The 19,365-nt window shown below is 30.4% G+C and overlaps 2 protein-coding genes and 3 long non-coding RNA genes across 6 annotated transcripts; all 5 read left to right on the plus strand.

The window, feature by feature from the left end:
• Positions 1-1,655: 1,655 nt before the first annotated feature.
• Positions 1,656-7,567, plus strand: LOC135800797 (C-type mannose receptor 2-like). The gene is made up of 9 exons (XM_065314119.1): positions 1,656-1,745; positions 1,801-1,909; positions 1,969-2,169; positions 2,546-2,638; positions 2,832-3,103; positions 3,437-3,545; positions 3,617-3,774; positions 4,579-4,687; positions 7,275-7,567. The coding sequence occupies exons 1-9, from the start codon at positions 1,656-1,658 to the stop codon at positions 7,565-7,567; spliced, it is 1,434 nt and encodes a 477-aa protein (XP_065170191.1).
• Positions 7,568-7,677: 110 nt separating this feature from the next.
• On the plus strand, positions 7,678-8,597 carry LOC135800518 (uncharacterized). Its single transcript, XR_010550172.1, has 3 exons — positions 7,678-7,795; positions 7,857-7,965; positions 8,037-8,597. It is a non-coding gene; the product is annotated as an uncharacterized lncRNA (long non-coding RNA).
• Positions 8,598-8,727: 130 nt separating this feature from the next.
• On the plus strand, positions 8,728-9,591 carry LOC135801087 (uncharacterized). The gene is made up of 3 exons (XR_010550291.1): positions 8,728-8,848; positions 8,926-8,997; positions 9,069-9,591. It is a non-coding gene; the product is annotated as an uncharacterized lncRNA (long non-coding RNA).
• Positions 9,592-10,555: 964 nt separating this feature from the next.
• LOC135801389 (uncharacterized) lies at positions 10,556-11,157 on the plus strand. Its single transcript, XR_010550360.1, has 4 exons — positions 10,556-10,659; positions 10,712-10,800; positions 10,866-11,021; positions 11,076-11,157. It is a non-coding gene; the product is annotated as an uncharacterized lncRNA (long non-coding RNA).
• A 1,038-nt stretch (positions 11,158-12,195) lies between these two features.
• On the plus strand, positions 12,196-18,726 carry LOC135800862 (uncharacterized). Of its 2 annotated transcripts, none has more exons than XM_065314198.1 (6): positions 12,196-12,410; positions 12,465-12,712; positions 12,762-12,861; positions 12,915-13,004; positions 13,070-13,225; positions 13,281-13,553. In XM_065314198.1, the coding sequence occupies exons 1-6, from the start codon at positions 12,219-12,221 to the stop codon at positions 13,332-13,334; spliced, it is 840 nt and encodes a 279-aa protein (XP_065170270.1). In that variant the 5' UTR covers positions 12,196-12,218; the 3' UTR covers positions 13,335-13,553. The 2 variants fall into 2 exon arrangements, 1 of the variants encoding a protein (XP_065170270.1); XR_010550228.1 differs by lacking the exon at positions 13,281-13,553 and adding an exon at positions 18,643-18,726 and having other exon boundaries at positions 12,199-12,410.
• The last annotated feature ends 639 nt before the right edge of the window (positions 18,727-19,365 follow it).

Genomic DNA, 19,365 nt, shown 5'->3' on the forward strand with positions numbered 1-19,365 from the left:
TACTGGAGAGCGCGCAGAGCTTAAGATCGGACGGGGTGCACGTGCCAAGCGTGCGAAAGCACGCAAATTCGCATAAAAATTTAACATGACGTAAACATACCTACAGAGTGTTTATCATTAATTTTATTTTTTAATTAAACACAAGTTTTTTGCTTCTGTCAGAATCAAACAGTGCAGATACAATTAAATTGTCATAATTTTACTTTTTTATTTTATACATGTTGACAGGTGTTAAATATTTTGCCATATATGACAAAATTATTATAATCATTATGATAATACCGTCAATGAGCCCGTGACGGCCAGACTTTCGTCATTTTAATGAAGATGAAAATGTTTCTATGTGTGTACCCAACAAAGCAAAGAACGATCCCCAATTATAAAACCTGGAACGTGGTTCCTTTGGCAGTTAACACGTTGCTTTTGACAGAGACATTTCGTTTTTATTGTGGTCTGCAAAATAACACCCAGTATCTCCCGAACTATATGACTTTTCTACAGTTTCTCACCGCCATGTTAGAGCTAGAGAGTTTCCCTACACGATGCAAACATTTGCAACATCCTATCACTTCTGAAAATGCTCAAAAATGTGTTTTCGAAAGTAGCATTTTTCATTAAGTACGTAAATATGGTGTAGCATACACCCTGTATCTCATGAACCAATTGACATTTTTATAGTTTGTCACCGTCATGTTAAAGCTCGAGAGTTTCTCTACACGATGCATATTATTTCAATTTTCTAGCCCTTTCGGAAGTGCTCTGAAATGCCTTTCAAAAATTGACATCTTTCAAAAAAATTGAAAACATGGAGTGAAAAACATCCTGTATTTTGATTACTATTTGATTTTCTTGAAGTTTTTTACCACTAGCTTAAAGTTCGAGAGTCTCTCTATAAAAAAGTCAAATAGTTCTCGAGATACAGGGTGTTTTTCACATTATGTTTTCAATTTTTTTTCAAAATGTCAATTTTTAAAGAACATTTTTGGGCACTTCTGAAAGGTCTCGAAGGTCGAAAAGGTATGCATCTTGTAGGGAGACTTTCGAACTTTTAAAATGTCAATTAATTCGCGAGATATAGGGTGTTTTGCGCGCCATGTTTTTAATTTTTTTTTTAAATGTCAATTTTTCAAGAGAGTTTTGGGGCACCTTTAAAAGAGCTCGTTGATTGGCAAGATATGCATCGTATAGAAAAACTCTCGAGCTTTAACATGGTGGTGACAAACTTTAAAAATGTCAATTGGTTCACGAGATACAGGGTGTTTTCTACACCATATTTACATACTTAATGACAATGATTGAATCTTTATGATAACTGTTATCTAAAAGAAAAGGGGTGTTTTTATGGTTTTTCCGGCAATTAATCAAATTTTTCCCACCGTAAAAACCATCCATGGACTGTAACGAACATTTAAAAAAAAAGAATTGGTCGAATTGGTCGAGGCGTTGTTGAGTTATACGCCTACCCGCAGCTTTTGCGGATCATTTTTATATTATCGATTTCTTTTTTCTGAGAAATTAAAATAATAAATCAAAACAAAGTAAAATTAGTCTTTATTTAATGCATGTACGTCATCACTTTACTTTGACCCCAGTTTAGATAACATCTGCAAACATATAACATAAGTTATTTACAATTGACAAGTCAAGTTAACAACATGAAGTTTATTTTAGCTTGTTTCGTACTGCTTAGTGTTCAATGTGCTGAAATATACGGAAAAAATTATTACATACAAAATACAACAACGGTAGGTTGAATATATTAATTGTTTATTATTAATTCATATGTAAATTAATTTTAAGCTTAACTGGCATGCAGCATTCCAAAATTGTGCACTCAAAGGATTGCAGATGGCAACTGTTATCACACAAAATGAACAAGCTACTATGGAAGCAACTATAAAAGCGGCAGGTATATTTTATAGAATATAATGACAAAAAATTAGATATAAAGTAATAGTGTTGGCACAGGTTTGGAAAAAACATCGTTTTGGATAGGTGGAACAGATATAGCTAAAGAAGGCAAGTTTGTTTGGATGGCATCCGGTGAACCATTCAGTTACACTAACTGGTTGCCAAATCAACCTGATAATAACTACTTTGATGTAGCAGAGAATTGCGTGGATCTTTGGCCAATGGCAAGAAACACACTGGAATGGAATGATGCACCGTGTAATTATCCAAAATTTTTTATTTGTGAAGATCAACCAAAGAATTGTTATAACAACGAAGATATTACAGTTGTTTGTGAAAGATTGAAATAAAATATTAAGTGAGAGAAATTATTTTATAGGCTTTTCTTCCTATGTTAAACGTTGACCTTAATTTAGATAAGATTATTAGAATACGACGTCAATCATAAACAGTTTGTTAGTCGAGTAGTCGAGATGAAGTTTATATTAGCGGGTTTTATATTGCTTAGTATCCTATGTGCGGAAATATATGGAAAAACTTATTATATACAAAATAAAACACAGGTAATTGTATTGGGAGTAATTTAATTATGGTAATTATATTTTAATTGGTTTTAAGCTTAATTGGCACGCAGCATTCGAAAACTGTGCCCTGCAAGGATGGCAGATGGCTACTATCCTGACCAAAAATGAACAGAATACTTTAGAGAAGACTATAAAAGCAGCTGGTATTGTTAATATATTATTACTATTCTTTTTTATTTCTTGAAAGTTTTATGGACTGACTGCATCAACAAGATTTTCAATTAAAGTGAAGAGCCATCTTTTGTCGATATATATAACTATAATTAACATTAAATTTTCATACTATAGTTGAAGTTTATAATATTAAACTTATTGAAATTATGTATAACTTTGTAGGGTTAGAAAAAACATCTTTCTGGATAGGTGGATCTGATTTGGCCAAAGAAGGTAGTTTTGTCTGGACAGCTTCCGGTGAACCCTTTAGTTACACAAATTGGCTGCCAGATCAACCAGACAACAAAAACATAAACGGAGTAGAAAACTGTGTGGATATTTGGCCATTCGCCAGAAACACATTTGAATGGAATGATGCCCCCTGCAATAACCCAAAATATTTTATATGTGAAGATCAACCAAAAAATTGTTATAACAATGAAGATATTACAGTTGTATGTGAGAGACTGACGTAAAAAAAATTATAACTTATCTGTCTTTCTTTTTACCCTCACAACAGAAACAAACCGACACTATATTTATTTTGAGATGTTTATAACCATCAACTTTAACCTTTGAAACGATAAGATTGCTGCATTTTTGCTGTTATGCGCAGTGTATAAGCCAAGGTGACAAGATGAAGTTCATTTTTCTGTGTTTAATAATACTAAGTTTTTATTCCTCTGAAATTTACGGAAAAAACTATTACATCCAAAACAGATTTTCGGTATGAAAATAACTAAAATTTTAACTTGATTCAGTAAATAATATTTTGTTTAATATTGAAGTCAAATTGGTATGGATCATTTGAAAACTGTGCCCAGCAAGGCTTACAATTGGCTACGGTGAATACCAGAAATGAACAAACTCATCTGGAAAGAACTATCAAAAAAGCAGGTATACGTTAATTTATTTTTATTAATAATGTGGTATGTATCAATGCAAAACTGAATAATTAAATAAAATAGGCATGGAGAAAGCATCGTTTTGGATAGGTGGATCAGACTTAACAAAAGAAGGCAAATTTGTATGGATGGCAACTGGTGAGCCATTTGCGTATACAAATTGGTTGCGACCAGGCCTGGTTGGTGGCCAACCAGACAACTATGACAACATTGAGCATTGCGTACATATTTGGCCAGATATAACAAACACAACAGTATGGAACGACGCCCCTTGCCTTCATGAAAAATTTTTTATATGCGAGGAACAACCGAAGAACTGTTATAACGATGAAGAACTCACAGTTATTTGCGAAGTGCAACCAAAATAAAAGTTTTGCAGTTAGCATAAGGATAAGCAACACATATCCTGTTTTATTAAATCAAATAAATTTTCTGCACATATCAGCTTTGTAAGGCAAATACAGTACCTAACCATACTTTTAACGTGTTTGGCGAGAAGGTAGGCAAACAATTTTACTTGTAATTTTAAAAACTTGCCAATCAATCATCTAGTTTAAACTACTTCAATGTTAAAATCTCTATCTGATTTCCTTTAATAAACTTTCTGATTACGATAAAACTAATATGATATTATGACAAATTTCAGTAAATGCAGCAACTGCAAATTATTTCCAATGTCATGTATAATTAAACTTGTAGAATATATAAAATGTTTTTATTATATTCTTGTTTGTAAGTAACTGACATACTTATATTACCATATTGGATTTCCCTATTTTTTCAACTTTGACCTCTTGAATGTTTAAATATTTGCACTCCAACATTAAACTTAAATAGTACACACTCATAGTTGCCAAGATGAAGTTTAGTTTTGCTTGTCTTGTATTGTTAAGTTGTTTGAGTACAGAAATTTTTGCAAAAAACTATTACCTTCAGAACAAATTATCAGTAAGAAAATAATCTCCACCTTATTATTTATTAATTAGTTATTATTAATTTTGTTAATACTTTGTTTAAATGTTAAGCTAAGTTGGTATGCATCATTCGAAAACTGTGCGAGGCAAGGACTGCAATTGGCAACTGTAAATACCAGAAATGAACAACATCTTCTTGAGAAAACAATCAAAAAAGCAGGTAAATATTTAGATATTTTTACTAGTTATGTTAGATGTTATTTTATAAAAATGAATAATTAATTAAAACAGGTATGGAGAGAGTGTCTTTTTGGTTAGGTGGAACAGATTTATCTCGAGAAGGCAGATTCGTTTGGATGGCAACTGGTGAGCCATTTGTTTACACGAACTGGTTGCTACCTAGTCAACCGGACAACAATGAAAACATCGAGCATTGCGTACATATTTGGCCAGATCTTACAAATACAACAGTTTGGAACGATGCACCGTGTCATCATGGCAAATATTTTATATGCGAGGAACAGCCGAAGAATTGTTACAACAATGAAGAACTTTCAGTTGTTTGCAAAGTGCGGCCAAAGAATTAAAGATGTTGCCATGTTTTATTATTAGATTTTAATAGTAAATAATTAGTTTAATTACATTAATTTGTAATAAAATTTCATCGTTGATTAGATTTGTAAAATTTTTATTTTGCTTGACAATAAATAGTCTTACATAAACTTTCATTAATTATTTAAGCCAATAATATTCCTAAATATTAATTTTAATAATATAGATACTATATAAACGAATATAATACCAAAAATTACCAAAAGTAAAATTATCATTATCATTATTTATTCAGAATGAAAAAATTGTTGTATAATTGCAAGGTAATAATTCTAAGATTATTCTCAGAGAAGATTCTTGCAATACACACGTACAATTTATATTATCTGCAAAAATGCACAGAAATACAGAAATTAGGGCTCTTCTAAACAGTGTTAATCTTCACTATCACTACATAGTATAAAGTAAAGTCGCTTTTTTTTCCGGTCCCGTTGAATGCTTAAATCTTTGAAACTGCGCAACGGATTTTGATGCCGTTTTTTTTAATAGATAGAGTAATTCAAGAGGAAGGTTTGTATGTATAATAACATCCATTAAATAGTGGGGAAGTACTGTTATTTTTGAGGTTTCTAATGTGATGTCGTAAATACAAAGTTTTCGATTATTCCCGTCTCCTCTTTGTGCGATGCTTCGTAGCTTCCCCCTCCAAGCATAGACGTGTGTATGTGTGTACGTATGGGTTGAAGTTGACCGGTTGATGTTTTTGTTTGGAGAAGGAAAGTCGCTTTCTCTGTCTGTCCCTTTGTATGCTTAAATCATTGAAACTACGCAACGAATTTTGATGCGGTTTTTTACTTCCGTGCGAAGCCGGGGCGGGTCGCTAGTTATTCAATATATTTAGGCTCAAACAACAATCATAAAATCAGAAATGCAGTGGGAAAAGTAATTTTTATGGCCTGGGCTATAATATTTTATACTGGAAGTATCGGTTATTTAATTCATGAGTTTCTAAACGGAACAAATTTGGCTAATGTTTGCTTCACTTTGTCAACTCTATTATCCTATACAAATGCACTCTTCACAATTAATTGTTTCAAATACAAATTTAAGGAGGCTCACATGTTATTCAGTATGATGGAAGAAAATCCTTATCTAAGCTTAAAAAATGTGAATGTACTACGTGACATTCATTGGAACAACAGATCACTGAGGTTCTTTTATTTTTATGCAGCAATATTTGTCTCTTTGGGTATGTTAATCGTTGAATTGCAAACATGTAATGATAAATCAAGGCAGTATTCATGCGGATATGCTTTTCCAAGTGTAAGTTATTAATTTATCCAAAATGTTTTCTTTTAAAATTTATTTATGTTTTAGTACTTTTTTATTAATAACATTTAACATTATCAGCGCCGTTCTTTACAATTTATATTCAGTTTGTTTCATTGCCGGCCTTTCATTAGGCTTGATGAAAACTGTGCTTATGATACACTGTTTGCTGATAATAACTACTTTAACGAAGCAGAGAATTGCATGGATCTTTGGCCAATTGCAAGAAAGACACTGGAATAGAATGATGCACCGTGTAATTATCCAAAGTTTTTTTTTTGTGAAGATCAACCAAAGAATTGTTATAACAACGAAGATATTACAGTTGTTTGTGAAAGATTGAAATAAAATATTAAATGAGAGAAATTATTTTATAGGCTTTTCTTCCTATGTTAAACGTTGACCTTAGTTTAAATAAGATTATTAGAATACGACGTCAATCATAAATAGTTTGCTAGTCGAGTAGTCGAGATGAAGTTTATATTAGCGGGTTTTATATTGCTTAGTATTCTATGTGCGGAAATATATGGAAAAACTTATTATATACAAAATAAAACACCGGTATTGTGTTGTATTGGAAGTAGGTAATTTAATTATGGTAATTGTATTTTAATTGGTTTTAAACATAATTGGCATGCGGCATTGGAAAACTGTGCCCTGCAAAGAAGGCAGATGGCTACTATCCTGACCAAAAATGAACAGAATACTTTAGAGAAGACTATAAAAGCAGCTGGTATTGTTAATATATTATTACTATTCTTTTTTATTTCATGAAAGTTTTATGAACTGACTGCATCAACAAGATTTTCAATTATAGTGAAGAGCCATCTTTTGTCGATATATATAACTATAATTAACATTAAATTTTCATACTATAGTTGAAGTTTATAATATTAAACTTATTGAAATTCTGTTTGTCTTTGTAGGGTTAGAAAAAACATCTTTCTGGACAGGTGGTTCTGACTTAGCCAAAGAAGGTAGTTTTGTCTGGACAGCTTCCGGGGAACCATTTGGTTACACGAATTGGCTGCCTGATCAACCAGACAACACCAACAGAAACGGAGTAGAAAACTGTGTGGATATTTGGCCATTCGCAAGAAACACATTTGAATGGAATGATGCTCCTTGCAATAACCCAAAATATTTTATTTGTGAAGATCAACCAAAAAATTGTTATAACAATGAAGATATTACAGTTGTATGTGAGAGACTGAGGTAAAAAATATATAATTTATGTGTCTTTCTCTTTACCCTCACAACAGAAACAAACCGACACTATCACTATTATAACCATCAGCTTTAACCTTTTACATGATAAGATTGTTTCATTTTTGCTGTTATACGCAGTGGTGACAAGATGAAGTTCATTTTTCTGTGTTTAATAATACTAAGTTTTTATTCCTCTGAAATTTACGGAAAAACCTATTACATCTAAAACAGATTTTCGGTATGGCAATAACTAAAATTTTAACTTGTTTGAGTAAATAATATTTTGTTTAATATTTAAGTCAATTTGGTATGGATCATTTGAAAACTGTGCCCAGCAAGGCTTACAATTGGCTACGGTGAATACCAGAAATGAACAAACTCATCTGGAAAGAACTATCAAAAAAGCAGGTAAATGTTTGTTTATTTCCATTAATTATTTAGAATATGGCAAAGCAAAACTGAATAATTAAATAAAACAGGTATGGAGAAAGCATCGTTTTGGATAGGTGGATCAGACTTAACAAAAGAAGGCAAATTTGTATGGATGGCAACTGGTGAGCCATTTGCGTATACAAATTGGTTGCGACCAGACCTGGTTGGTGGCCAATCTGACAACTATGACAACATTGAGCATTGCGTACATATTTGGCCAGATATAACAAACACAACAGTATGGAACGACGCTCCTTGCCTTCATGAAATTTTTTTTATATGCGAGGAACAACCGAAGAACTGTTATAACGATGAGGAATTCACAGTTATTTGCGAAGAGCAACCGAAATAAAAGTTTTGCAATTAGCATAACTTCAAGCAACACATATCCTGTTTTATTAAATCAAATAAATTTTCTGCACTTATCAGCTTTGGATGGCAAATACAGTACATAACCACACTTTTAACCGGTTTAGCGAGAAGATAGGCAAACAATTTTACTTGTAATTTTAAAAACTTGCCAATCAAACATCTAGTTTAAACTACTTCAATGTTGAAATCTCTAGCTGATTTCCTTTAATAAACTTTCTGATTACGAATATATAAAATGTTTTCATTATATTCTTGTTTGTAAGAAACTGACATATATTACTGACATACTTATATTACTATATTGGACTTTCCCATTGTTTCAACTTTGACCTCTTGAATGATTATATATTTGTTCTCCAACATTAATCTTAAATAGTACATACTCATAGTTGCCAAGATGAAGATTAGTTTTGCTTGTCTTGTATTGTTAAGTTGTTTGGGTACAGAAATTTTTGCAAAAAACTATTACCTTCAGAACACATTATCAGTAAGAAAATAATCTACACCTTATTATCTATTAATTAGTTATTATTAATTTTGTTAATACTTTGTTTAAATGTTAAGCTAAGTTGCAATTGGCAACTGTAAATACCAGAAATGAACAATATCTTCTTGAGAAAACAATCAAAAAAGCAGGTAAATATTTAGATATTTTTACTAGTTATGTTAGATATTATTTTATAAAAATGAATAATTCATTAAAACAGGTATGGAGAGAGTGTCTTTTTGGTTAGGTGGAACAGATTTATCTCTAGAAGGCAGATTTGTTTGGATGGCAACTGGTGAGCCATTTGTTTACACTAACTGGTTGCTACCTTATCAACCGGACAACAATGAAAACATCGAGCATTGCGTACATATTTGGCCAGATCTTACAAATACAACAGTTTGGAACGATGCACCGTGTCATCATGGCAAATATTTTATATGCGAGGAACAGCCAAAGAATTGTTACAACAATGAAGAACTTTCAGTTGTTTGCGAAGTGCTGCCAAAGAATTAAAGATGTTGTCATGTTTTATTATTAGATTTTAATAGTAAATAATTAGTTTAATTAGATTAATTTGTAATCAAAATTTCTTCGTTGATTAGATTTGTAAAATTTTTATTTTGCTTGACACTACATAAATTTTCATTAATTATTTAAGCCAATAATATTCCTAAATATTAATTTTAATTATGTAGATACTATATAAACGAATATAATACCAAAAATTTCCAAAAGTAAAATTATCATTATCATTATTTATTCAGAATGTAAAAATTGTTGTATAATTGCGAGGTAATTATTCCAAGATTATTCTCCAGAGAAGATTCTTGCAATACACACGTACAATTTATATTATCTGCAAAAATGCACAGAAACACAGAAATTAGGACTCTTTTAAACAGTGTTAATCTTTATTCAATATATTTTGGTTCTAACAACAATAATAAAATCAAAAATACAATGGGAAAAGTCATTTTTATGGCCTGTGCTATAATATTTTATACTGGAAATATGGGTTATTTAATTCATGAGTTTCAAAACGGAACAAATTTGGCTAATGTTTGCTTCACTTTGTCAACTCTATTATCTTATACAAATGCACTCTTCACAATTATCTGTTTAAAATACAAATTTAAGGAGGCTCACATGTTATTCAGTATGATGGAAGAAAATCCTTATCTAAGCTTAAAAAATGCGAATGTACTACGTGACATTCATTGGAACAACAGATCACTGAGGTTCATTTATTTTTATGCTGCAATATTTGTTTCCTTTGCTATGTTGATCTTCGAGTTGCAAACTTGCACTGATAAATCACGACAGTATTCGTGCGGATATGTTTTTCCCAGTGTAAGGTATTAATTAATTCCAAATACTTCTTTTTAATATTTAATCTTGTTGTAGTACTTTTTTGTTGAAAATATTCAACATTATCAACGCATTCTCTACAATTTTTATTCAGTTTGTTTCATTGCGTCCGTTGCACTGTGTAAAGTGAACACTGTGTTTATGATATACTGTCTGCTGGTATATTTTGATAGGTTTTACGGTGTATTTCAAGCCAATCTGCAACAAATTCAGTCAACATTAAACAAGGAAATACGTTATGACATGCTAATATTGGCACACGATCAGCATTTATACCTGATTAAGCAAGTAAAATCATAAAAAACATTTTATAAAATGTCTATTAATACGTAAATTTTAGAATGTGGACGAATCTCACAATGGTTACTCGATGGCCTTCACTTTCGTTATTTGTTGTTGGCGGATTAATAATTGCTTTGAATTTCATCACAGAACTAATTGTAATATTTTTAATTATTAAACTTTAATACCTTTTAAATTTGTTATTTTCAGGCATTTGATTTGGTTTCCCTCTTTCAGCTACCCTTGTATATTATAATATTATTCGCAATGGGCTGGATGGGGAAAAAATCTTAGCATTTGTAAGCAGGATTAAATTAAATTCAGTAAAACTTTGCTAAACATTGAACTTTTGTATTGTTTATAGTCGGACCGCATACGATATGATACTTTTTATGCATGTCCTTGGGATGGTGACGCGAATACTGTGAAGATTCTAATGTTGATGAACTTGAATTGTAGTCACAAATTACGGCTACCACTCGGCGATTACGGATCATGTTCAAACGCTTTTGTGCTTTCGGTATAAAAAACTATGAATTGATTTTTTTTAAAATTACATTTATTTTATTTGCAGGTGTTTAAGTTTGCTTACTCAATTGTAATGGGGTATATCAATTACAAAAAATAAGGCACACTATTCAAAGTCAGCTTTTTTTGCCAATGCGGGCATCATTTCGACATCTCTATTCAAATTACATAACTAATACATAAATATAAATTAAAATTGAATTTCCATTCAAAATTCAATTTCATTTTTAAAACCTCTTTTTGCTTCCACATTCGAAACGACAGTTTTTTCACGGTTTTGTTACAGAAAAAGTTATACTTCAAACACGGACAGCCAAGGCCGTGACTAAAGTACTTTAGTCACTGGCTTTAGTTGCGGGTGGAGCCGGCGTCCGCGCATTTTCCTAGGGTGCAACCCAAGACCATATGAAAAGCCATGCGCCGTCTGTCAAATAAGTCAGCCAATTTCAAAGATTTTAAATACAAAAACTTGTAAAACTTCTTGAGTATAAGTAGAAAAAAAAGTAGAAGAAAGTAGAAAATTGCGTGGTTAAAGTGCCGTTTAGTCCACTTGATACTTAATATACTATTTCAGCTATAATTTCACTTCATACTTCACACGATTACCCGCTGCGCTAAACTAAAGATTATCAGAAAATTTCATCGAAATCGGTTTCGTCGTTTTGCTGCCTATACATTACATACATACCATTATTTTGTGCTTAGATATAGATAACACAAATTATATAACCGATATTATTAATGATATAATTTAGATCAACAACTTTGATTATAATGACATTATCATTACTTATTAAGTATATATATCTAACCAAATTGCAAGTTAGGCATTCCAAGTTTATACTACAATTTAGATTCATTCTGTACACATATACAATTTCCAATGAGCAAAAGAACGCATATACACTTTGAGCTTATGGCTCTATTAAAATGTGCAAATCTTTATTCAAAATATTATGGCTCTGACAACAACAATAAAATAAGATGTGCATTGCAAAATGGAATTTTTGTGGTCTGCGCTGTTATATTTTATACTGGAAATATCGGTTATTTAATTCATGAGTTTCAACATGGAACACATTTAGTCAACGTTTCCTTTACTGTGTCCACATTACTATCTTATACATATGCACTCATTACAACCAATTGTTTAAAAAACAATTATAATGAAGCGCTTGTAATATTCAGTATGATTGAAAATAATCCTTATCTAAGTTTGAAAAACGCAAAAGTGTTACGTGGTTTTCATGCCAACAACAAATTGCAGAAGTTCCTTTATGTTTATGCAGCAATATTTATCATATTTGCTATGTTGATGGTTGAATTGCAAACATGTAATGATAAATCACGGCAGTATTCATGCGGATATGCTTTTCCAAGTGTAAGTTATTAATTTGTCCAAAATGTTTTCTTTTAATATTGATTCCTGTTTTAGTACTTTTTTATTAATAACATTGAACATTATCAGCGCATTCTTTACAATTTATATTCAGTTAGTTTCATTGCCGGCCTTTCATTTGGTTTGATGAATACTGTGTTTATGATATACTGTTTGCTGATATACTTGGATACCTTTTACGATGTATTTAAAACGAATCTGCATCAAGTTCAGTCTACACCAATAAGTGAAATACGTTATCGCAAGATAATATTGGCACACAATCAGCATTTATACTTGATTAAGCAGGTTTAACCAACCCGGATAAAATGTCTATTAATAGTTACATTTTAGAATATGGATAACTTTCACAAAAGTTAACGGATTGCCTACAATTTTATTGTTTGTGTTTGGCGGATTGATAACTGCGTTGCTTTTTATCACAGAATTAATTGTAGTGTATTAGTTTGTGCTCTGAAAAAAATCTTTATAAATTTCAATTTTTAGCAATTTGACATTGTCTCACTTTGTCACATATTCTTGTATATTATAGCATTATTCTCAATGGGATGGATGGGTGAAAGACTATTAGCATATGTAAGTGAGCTTAATTTTAATACGATCATGCTTAGCTTAACCGTAGTTTTTCATATTGTTTGTAGGCTGGCCGGATACGATACGATACTTTTTACGCATGTCCTTGGGATGGTGACGTGAATACTGTAAAGATGCTCATGTTCATGAACTTGAATTGTAGTCACAGGTTATGCCTGCCACTTGGTGATTATGGAAAATGTTCAAACGCTCTCGTGTTTTCTGTATCAAAATTATACGTTCATTTGAAGCGATATATTAAATTCATTTCATTTGTAGGTGTTTAAGTTTGCTTACTCTATTGTTATGGGATATATTAATTCCATTAAATGAGACAAAATATTCAGTACTAGTTAAACGGATATTTACTAGAAATAATTAATGCAAAATTTATTCGTTAATTCAATCAATTTAATGTTAGTGATACGAATTGCAACTTCAAGCTATATCAACAAATAAGCTCATAAAATGAGCAATGAAAGTATTTAAGAACAGAATAATTTATGGCACGTTCAAAACAATAACTTTTTTCATTTAAATTGATTCATGGAAGCACAAAAACAAACAATATTGATTTGTACAATCCTGTTTTAAGAATTAATATTCTATGCTATTATAACTAATTCTACTAATATAAAGATTCACAGGTTTCAGTATCTGATTTTTGTATTAACTCCACATGTCTGCGGAAAGCTGTTGTCGAAAGCTGTTAAAGTTCCTTCTTTCGAAAAACCCTAACATTCTTTGCATATCAATTCATATCACTTTCTAGTACTAAAAAAATTAAGAAACATTGTTATTTTACATTCCACATTCTATATCAACAATAAGTAATATAAGAGTATTGTGCAGTAGTATTTGAGTAAAAAAAATTATAAATTCTAGTCTTGTATCAAATTTTACATCAAGATAATACATATATGCATACATTATATGTTCATTAGTTTGCTGATTTCTTTTTGATGATTCTATAAATTATTGATGCAATGTTCATCATAAGAATGAATTATGAATAATAAAACAAATATAATATAATTCACGGTGTCTATCTTACAAAATGCAGTTTATCACGCATATTGAAGAGCTATTTCACAACATACTAAAACAAACGTCACGGAATAATACGTTAAAAATGAAGAAAGCTGTGGGCATTAAAACTTTATTAAGAAGCGCACAGGTGTATTCCAACTTAAGTTTAATTGAGTTCAATTTTTTATTCCCGAAATATTATATATATAATACGTCAGTATCAACACGGAGGAACATTTGCTAATGTATCCTTCAATTTAGCCACGCATATATTTGTAACATTTTGTTTTAGTACTATTTACTATTTGAAATACAGTTTAAAAATTACTGATACATTTTTTAATCTAATAGATGGCAATCAATAATTTAGAATTCAGAAAGAATAGAATTTACGAGATTTTCACTTTATAATCAAAATATTTAGGTTTTTTTATATTTAAGTAATCATTGTATCCCCTATTGCTGTGTTTTTATAATTGAAATGACACATTTTTCCTAGCGTATGTTGAAGACGTTGGTATTGCCTCCAAATACATTTTCTCTACTTCTACCTTTAAACCTTCGGTTTTGAAGCACAAAAAGATGTACTTCATACACGGGTGGCCAATGCCATGACTAAAGAACTTTAGTCAGGGGTTTTGGTCACGGAGTGGAGCTTGCGTCTGCGTATTTGCAATGCTCCGTAAGTCAAGTAAAGTAAGTAAGTAAAGATTTAAAATACAGAACCCCAAACTTGGAAATAAAGTGGAAGCAGAAAAAAGGGCGTAAGCATCACAAACGTTTTTAAAAACTCGATTCATTTAACGCTCGCTACGTTTGCACTAAATTATCATAATTAAAGTCCACTTGATATTTAATATACCTCCTATTCAAGCTATAATTCCACTTCATACTTAACGCGATTACACGCTGTACTGAACAAAAGATTATCAATAAATTCAAAAACGGTCTCCTCACTTGGCTGGCACAGCCACACATTATAATAATATTATAATTTATTATTAATTATAAATATCAAGCAAAATAGGAAGGTAGGCATTCCATGTTTATATTTCAAGTAAGACTCATTCAACCCACATACTCCCTTATAATTTATATTTTGCAAAAGAATGAATAGAAACTTAAAACTTACGACTCTATTAAATAGTGTAAATCTCTATTCAAAATACTATGGTTCCTTCCCCAACTATAAAATAAGATGTGCATTAAGAAATGTAGTTTTTGTGGTCTGCGCATTAATATAGTAATAATATTGTAAATATCGGTTATTTCGTTCATGAGTTTCAACACGGAACACATTTAGTCAACGTTTCCTTTACTTTGTCCACTTTACTATCTTATACATTTGCACTCGCCTTAAGTAATTGTTTAAAAAACACATTTATCGAAGCTCTTTTGATATTCAGTATGGTCGAAAATAATTCTTATCTAAGCCTGAAAAACCCAAAAGTGTTACGTGATCTTCAATCAAACAACAAATTACAGTAGTTCCTATATATTTATGTTGCAACAGCAGCTGCATTTAGTACGTTGATGGTTGAAATGCAAACATGTAATGATAAATCACAGCAGTATTCGTGTGGATATGTATTTCCAAGTGTAAGTTATTAATATATAAATATATATTCCAAATACTTTCTTTTAATATTTATTCATGTTTTAGTACTTCCTTATTAATAACATTACATATTGTCAACGCATTTTCTACAATTTATATTCAGTTTGTTTCATTTCCGTCATAACATTGGGTTTGATGAATACCGTGTTTTTATTATACTGTCTGCTGATATACTTTGAGACCTATGGTCTATACATACCAAGAAAAGAAATTCGTTATCGCAAGTTAATACTGGCACATAATCAGCATTTATACTTGATTAAGCAGGTCTAACCAACTGAGGTAAAATGTTTATTAATAGTTACATTTTACAATATGGATAACCTTCACAAAAATTAAAAGTGGGCCCGCACTTTTAGTGTTTGTGATTGGCGGATTAATAACTGCGTTGCTTTTTATCACAGCATTAATTGTAATATTTCAGTTTGTGTGCTGAAAAAATCTTTATAAATTTTAATTTTTAGCAATTTGACATTGTATCATATTGTCACATATGCTTGTATATTATAATATTATTCTCAATGAGATGGATGGGTGAAAGAATCTTAGCATTTGTAAGTGCGATTAATATAAATAAGGAAATGCTTTGTTAAACGTTTATTTTTTATATTGTTTGTAGGCTGGCCGCATAAGATACGATACTTTTTACGCATGTCCCAGGGATGGTGACGTAAATACTGTGTAGATTCTCATGTTCAATGAACACGAATTAGTCACAGATTATGTTTTCTGTATCAAAACTATACGCGTAGCTATCTTTAAATCCAAATATTACATTTATTTCATTTGTAGGTGTGTAAGTTTGCTTACTCTATTGTGATGGGATATATTAATTCAATTAAAAGAGACAAAACATTTAACGTCAGTTAAACGGATATTTACGAGCAATAATTAATACAAAATTAATTCGTTAATTTAATCAATTCAATATTAGTGATACTAATTGCAGCTTCTCATAAAATGTGCATTGAAAGTATTTTAGAATAGAATAAATTATTGCGTGTGAATTACACATTCAAAGCAATTAATATTTTGATTTAAATTGATTTGATTTATATATTTATTATGTACTCATTATTCACTCTATATCAATAAATCTTGATTCTATGAGAACCCAAACACAAACAATAATTATTTGTACAATCCTCTTTTTTAAAATTAATATTCTATGATATTATAACTAATTCTTGTATACTAAAAAATCGCACGATTCATTATCTGTTCTGTTTTTATTAATTCCACATATCTGCCCCAGTAGTCCGCCAATCATAATACAAGCATAAAAAGGAAAGATATGTTTTAACACTATGTAAGTTATAATTTTACTTCATATTTCTTACGATTACCCGCTGCACTGAATCAAAGATTATCAAAAAATTACAATAATAACAGTTTTGTCGGTTTGCTGGCTATAAATTAAGTACCTACATATCTTTATTTAGTGTTTAGATATTGATATCTCAAATTATTGATATTATCTTTTATATTATTAATTTCCACAGCAACATTATATTGATATTATCATTTATTATTAATTATATATGTCTACCAAAATCAGAAGTTAGGCATTCCAAGATTATATTTCAAGTAAGATTCATTCTACACACATACTCCTTTATAATTGTTATTGTGCAAAAGTATGAATAGAAACTTAGAACTTACGGCTCTATTAAAGAGTGCAAATCTCTATTCCAAATTTTATGGCTCTATCCCCAAAAATAAAATAAGATGTGCATTGCAAAAAGTAATTTTCGTGGTCTGCGCTTTAATATTTTATATTGGAAATATCGGTTATTTAATTTATGAGTTTCAACACGGAACACATTTGGTCAAAGTTTCCTTTACTTTGTCCACATTATTATCATATACATATGCACTCATCGCAACTATTTCTTTAAAAAACAAATTTAACAAGATTGTTATGATATTCAGCATGATGGAAAATAATCCTTACCTAAGTCTAAAATACAGAAAAGTGTTATGTGGTTTTCATTCCAACAACAAATTACAGAAGTTCCTATATTATTATGTTGCAATAACTGCTACCTTTGGAATGTTGATGATTGAATTGCAAACATGTAATGATAAATCACAGCAGTATTCTTGCGGATATGTTTTTCCAAGTGTAAGTTATTAATTTATACAAAATACTTTCTTTTAATAATTATTCATGTTTTAGTACTTTTTTATTAATAACATTGAAAATTATCAGCGCATTCTCTACAATTTATATTCAGTTTGTTTCATTGCCGGCATTACATTGGGTTTGATGAACACCGTGTTTTTAATATACTGTCTGCTGATATATTTTGATACATTTTATGATGTATTTAAAACGAATCTGCAACAAGTTCAGTCTACATCCAGAAAGAAAATACGTTATCGCAAGTTAATATTGGCACACAATCAGCATTTATACTTGATTAAGCAGGTTTAACCAACCCGGATAAAATGTCTATTAATAGTTAAATTTTAGAATATGGATAACTTTCACAAAAGTCATTGAATTGCCCATACTTTTATTGTTTGTGATTGGCGGTTCAATAACTGCGTTGCTTTTTATCACAATATTAATTGTAATATTTTAATTTGTGTGCTGAAAAATTCTTTATAAATTTCAATTTTTAGCAATTTGATATTGTATCATTTTGTCACATATCTTTGTATATTATAATATTATTCTCAATTGGATGGATGGGGGAAAGAATATTAGCATTTGTAAGTGCAATCAATATAAATACAGAAATGCTTAGTTGAACGTTAATTTTTCACATTGTTTGCAGGCTGACCGCATACGATACGATACTTTTTATGCATGTCCTTGGGATGGTGACGTGAATACTGTGAAGATTCTCATGTTCATGAACTTGAATTCTAGTCACAGGTTATGCCTGCCACTTGGTGATTATGGAAAATGTTCAAACGCTCTCGTGTTTTCTGTATCAAAATTATACGTTCATTCGAAGCGATATATTAAATTCATTTTATTTGTAGGTGTTTCAGTTTGCTTACTCTATTGTGATGGGATATATTAATTCCATTAAATGAGACAAAACATTCAGTGCTAGTTAAACGGATATTTACTAGAAATAATTAATGCAAATTTTATTCGTTAATTCAATCAATTTAATGTTAGTGATACGAATTGCAACTTCTAGCTATATCAACAAATAAGCTCATAAAATGAGCAATGAAAGTATTTAAGATTAGAATAATTTATGGCACGTTCAAACCAATAACTTTTTTCATTTAAATTGATTCATGGAAGCACAAAAACAAACAATATTTATTTGCGCAATCCTGTTTTTATAATTAATATTCTATGCTATTATAACTAATTCTACTAATATAAAGATTCACACGTTTCAGTATCTGATTTTTGTATTAACTCCACATGTCTGCGGAAAGCTGTTGTCGAAAGCTGAAAAAGTTCCTTCTTTCGAAAAACCCTAACATTCTTTGCATATCATATCATATCACTTTCAAGTACGAAAAAATTTAAGAATCATTGTTATTTTACATTCCACATTCTATATCAACAATAAGTAATACAAGAGTATTGTGCACTAGTATTTGAGTAAAACAATTTATAAATTCTAGTCTTGTATCAAATTTTACATCAAGATAATACATATATGCATACATTATATGTTCATTAGTTTGCTGATTTCTTTTTGATGATTCTATAAATTATTGATGCAATGTTCATCATAAGAA

Source organism: Atheta coriaria, unplaced genomic scaffold, assembly GCF_025399875.1.
Source record: "Atheta coriaria isolate IRGN ID8LTWV9N9 unplaced genomic scaffold, Caltech_Dcor_3.1 hic_scaffold_10_pilon, whole genome shotgun sequence".
NCBI classification, from domain to species: domain Eukaryota; kingdom Metazoa; phylum Arthropoda; class Insecta; order Coleoptera; family Staphylinidae; genus Dalotia; species Dalotia coriaria.

Excerpts from the sequence above, each read along its gene's own strand:
- LOC135800797 (XM_065314119.1), top strand. The coding sequence starts at position 1,656 with ATGAAGTTTATTTTAGCTTGTTTCGTACTGCTTAGTGTTCAATGTGCT. Across the intron at positions 2,639-2,831 it reads GAAGACTATAAAAGCAGCTG|GGTTAGAAAAAACATCTTTC; the intron begins GTATTGTTAATA and ends ATAACTTTGTAG. Across the intron at positions 3,104-3,436 it reads ACAATGAAGATATTACAGTT|TCAAATTGGTATGGATCATT; the intron begins GTATGTGAGAGA and ends TTAATATTGAAG.
- LOC135800862 (XM_065314198.1), top strand. The coding sequence starts at position 12,219 with ATGATTGAAAATAATCCTTATCTAAGTTTGAAAAACGCAAAAGTGTTA. Across the intron at positions 13,005-13,069 it reads GTGAAAGACTATTAGCATAT|GCTGGCCGGATACGATACGA; the intron begins GTAAGTGAGCTT and ends TATTGTTTGTAG. Across the intron at positions 13,226-13,280 it reads CAAACGCTCTCGTGTTTTCT|GTGTTTAAGTTTGCTTACTC; the intron begins GTATCAAAATTA and ends TTTCATTTGTAG.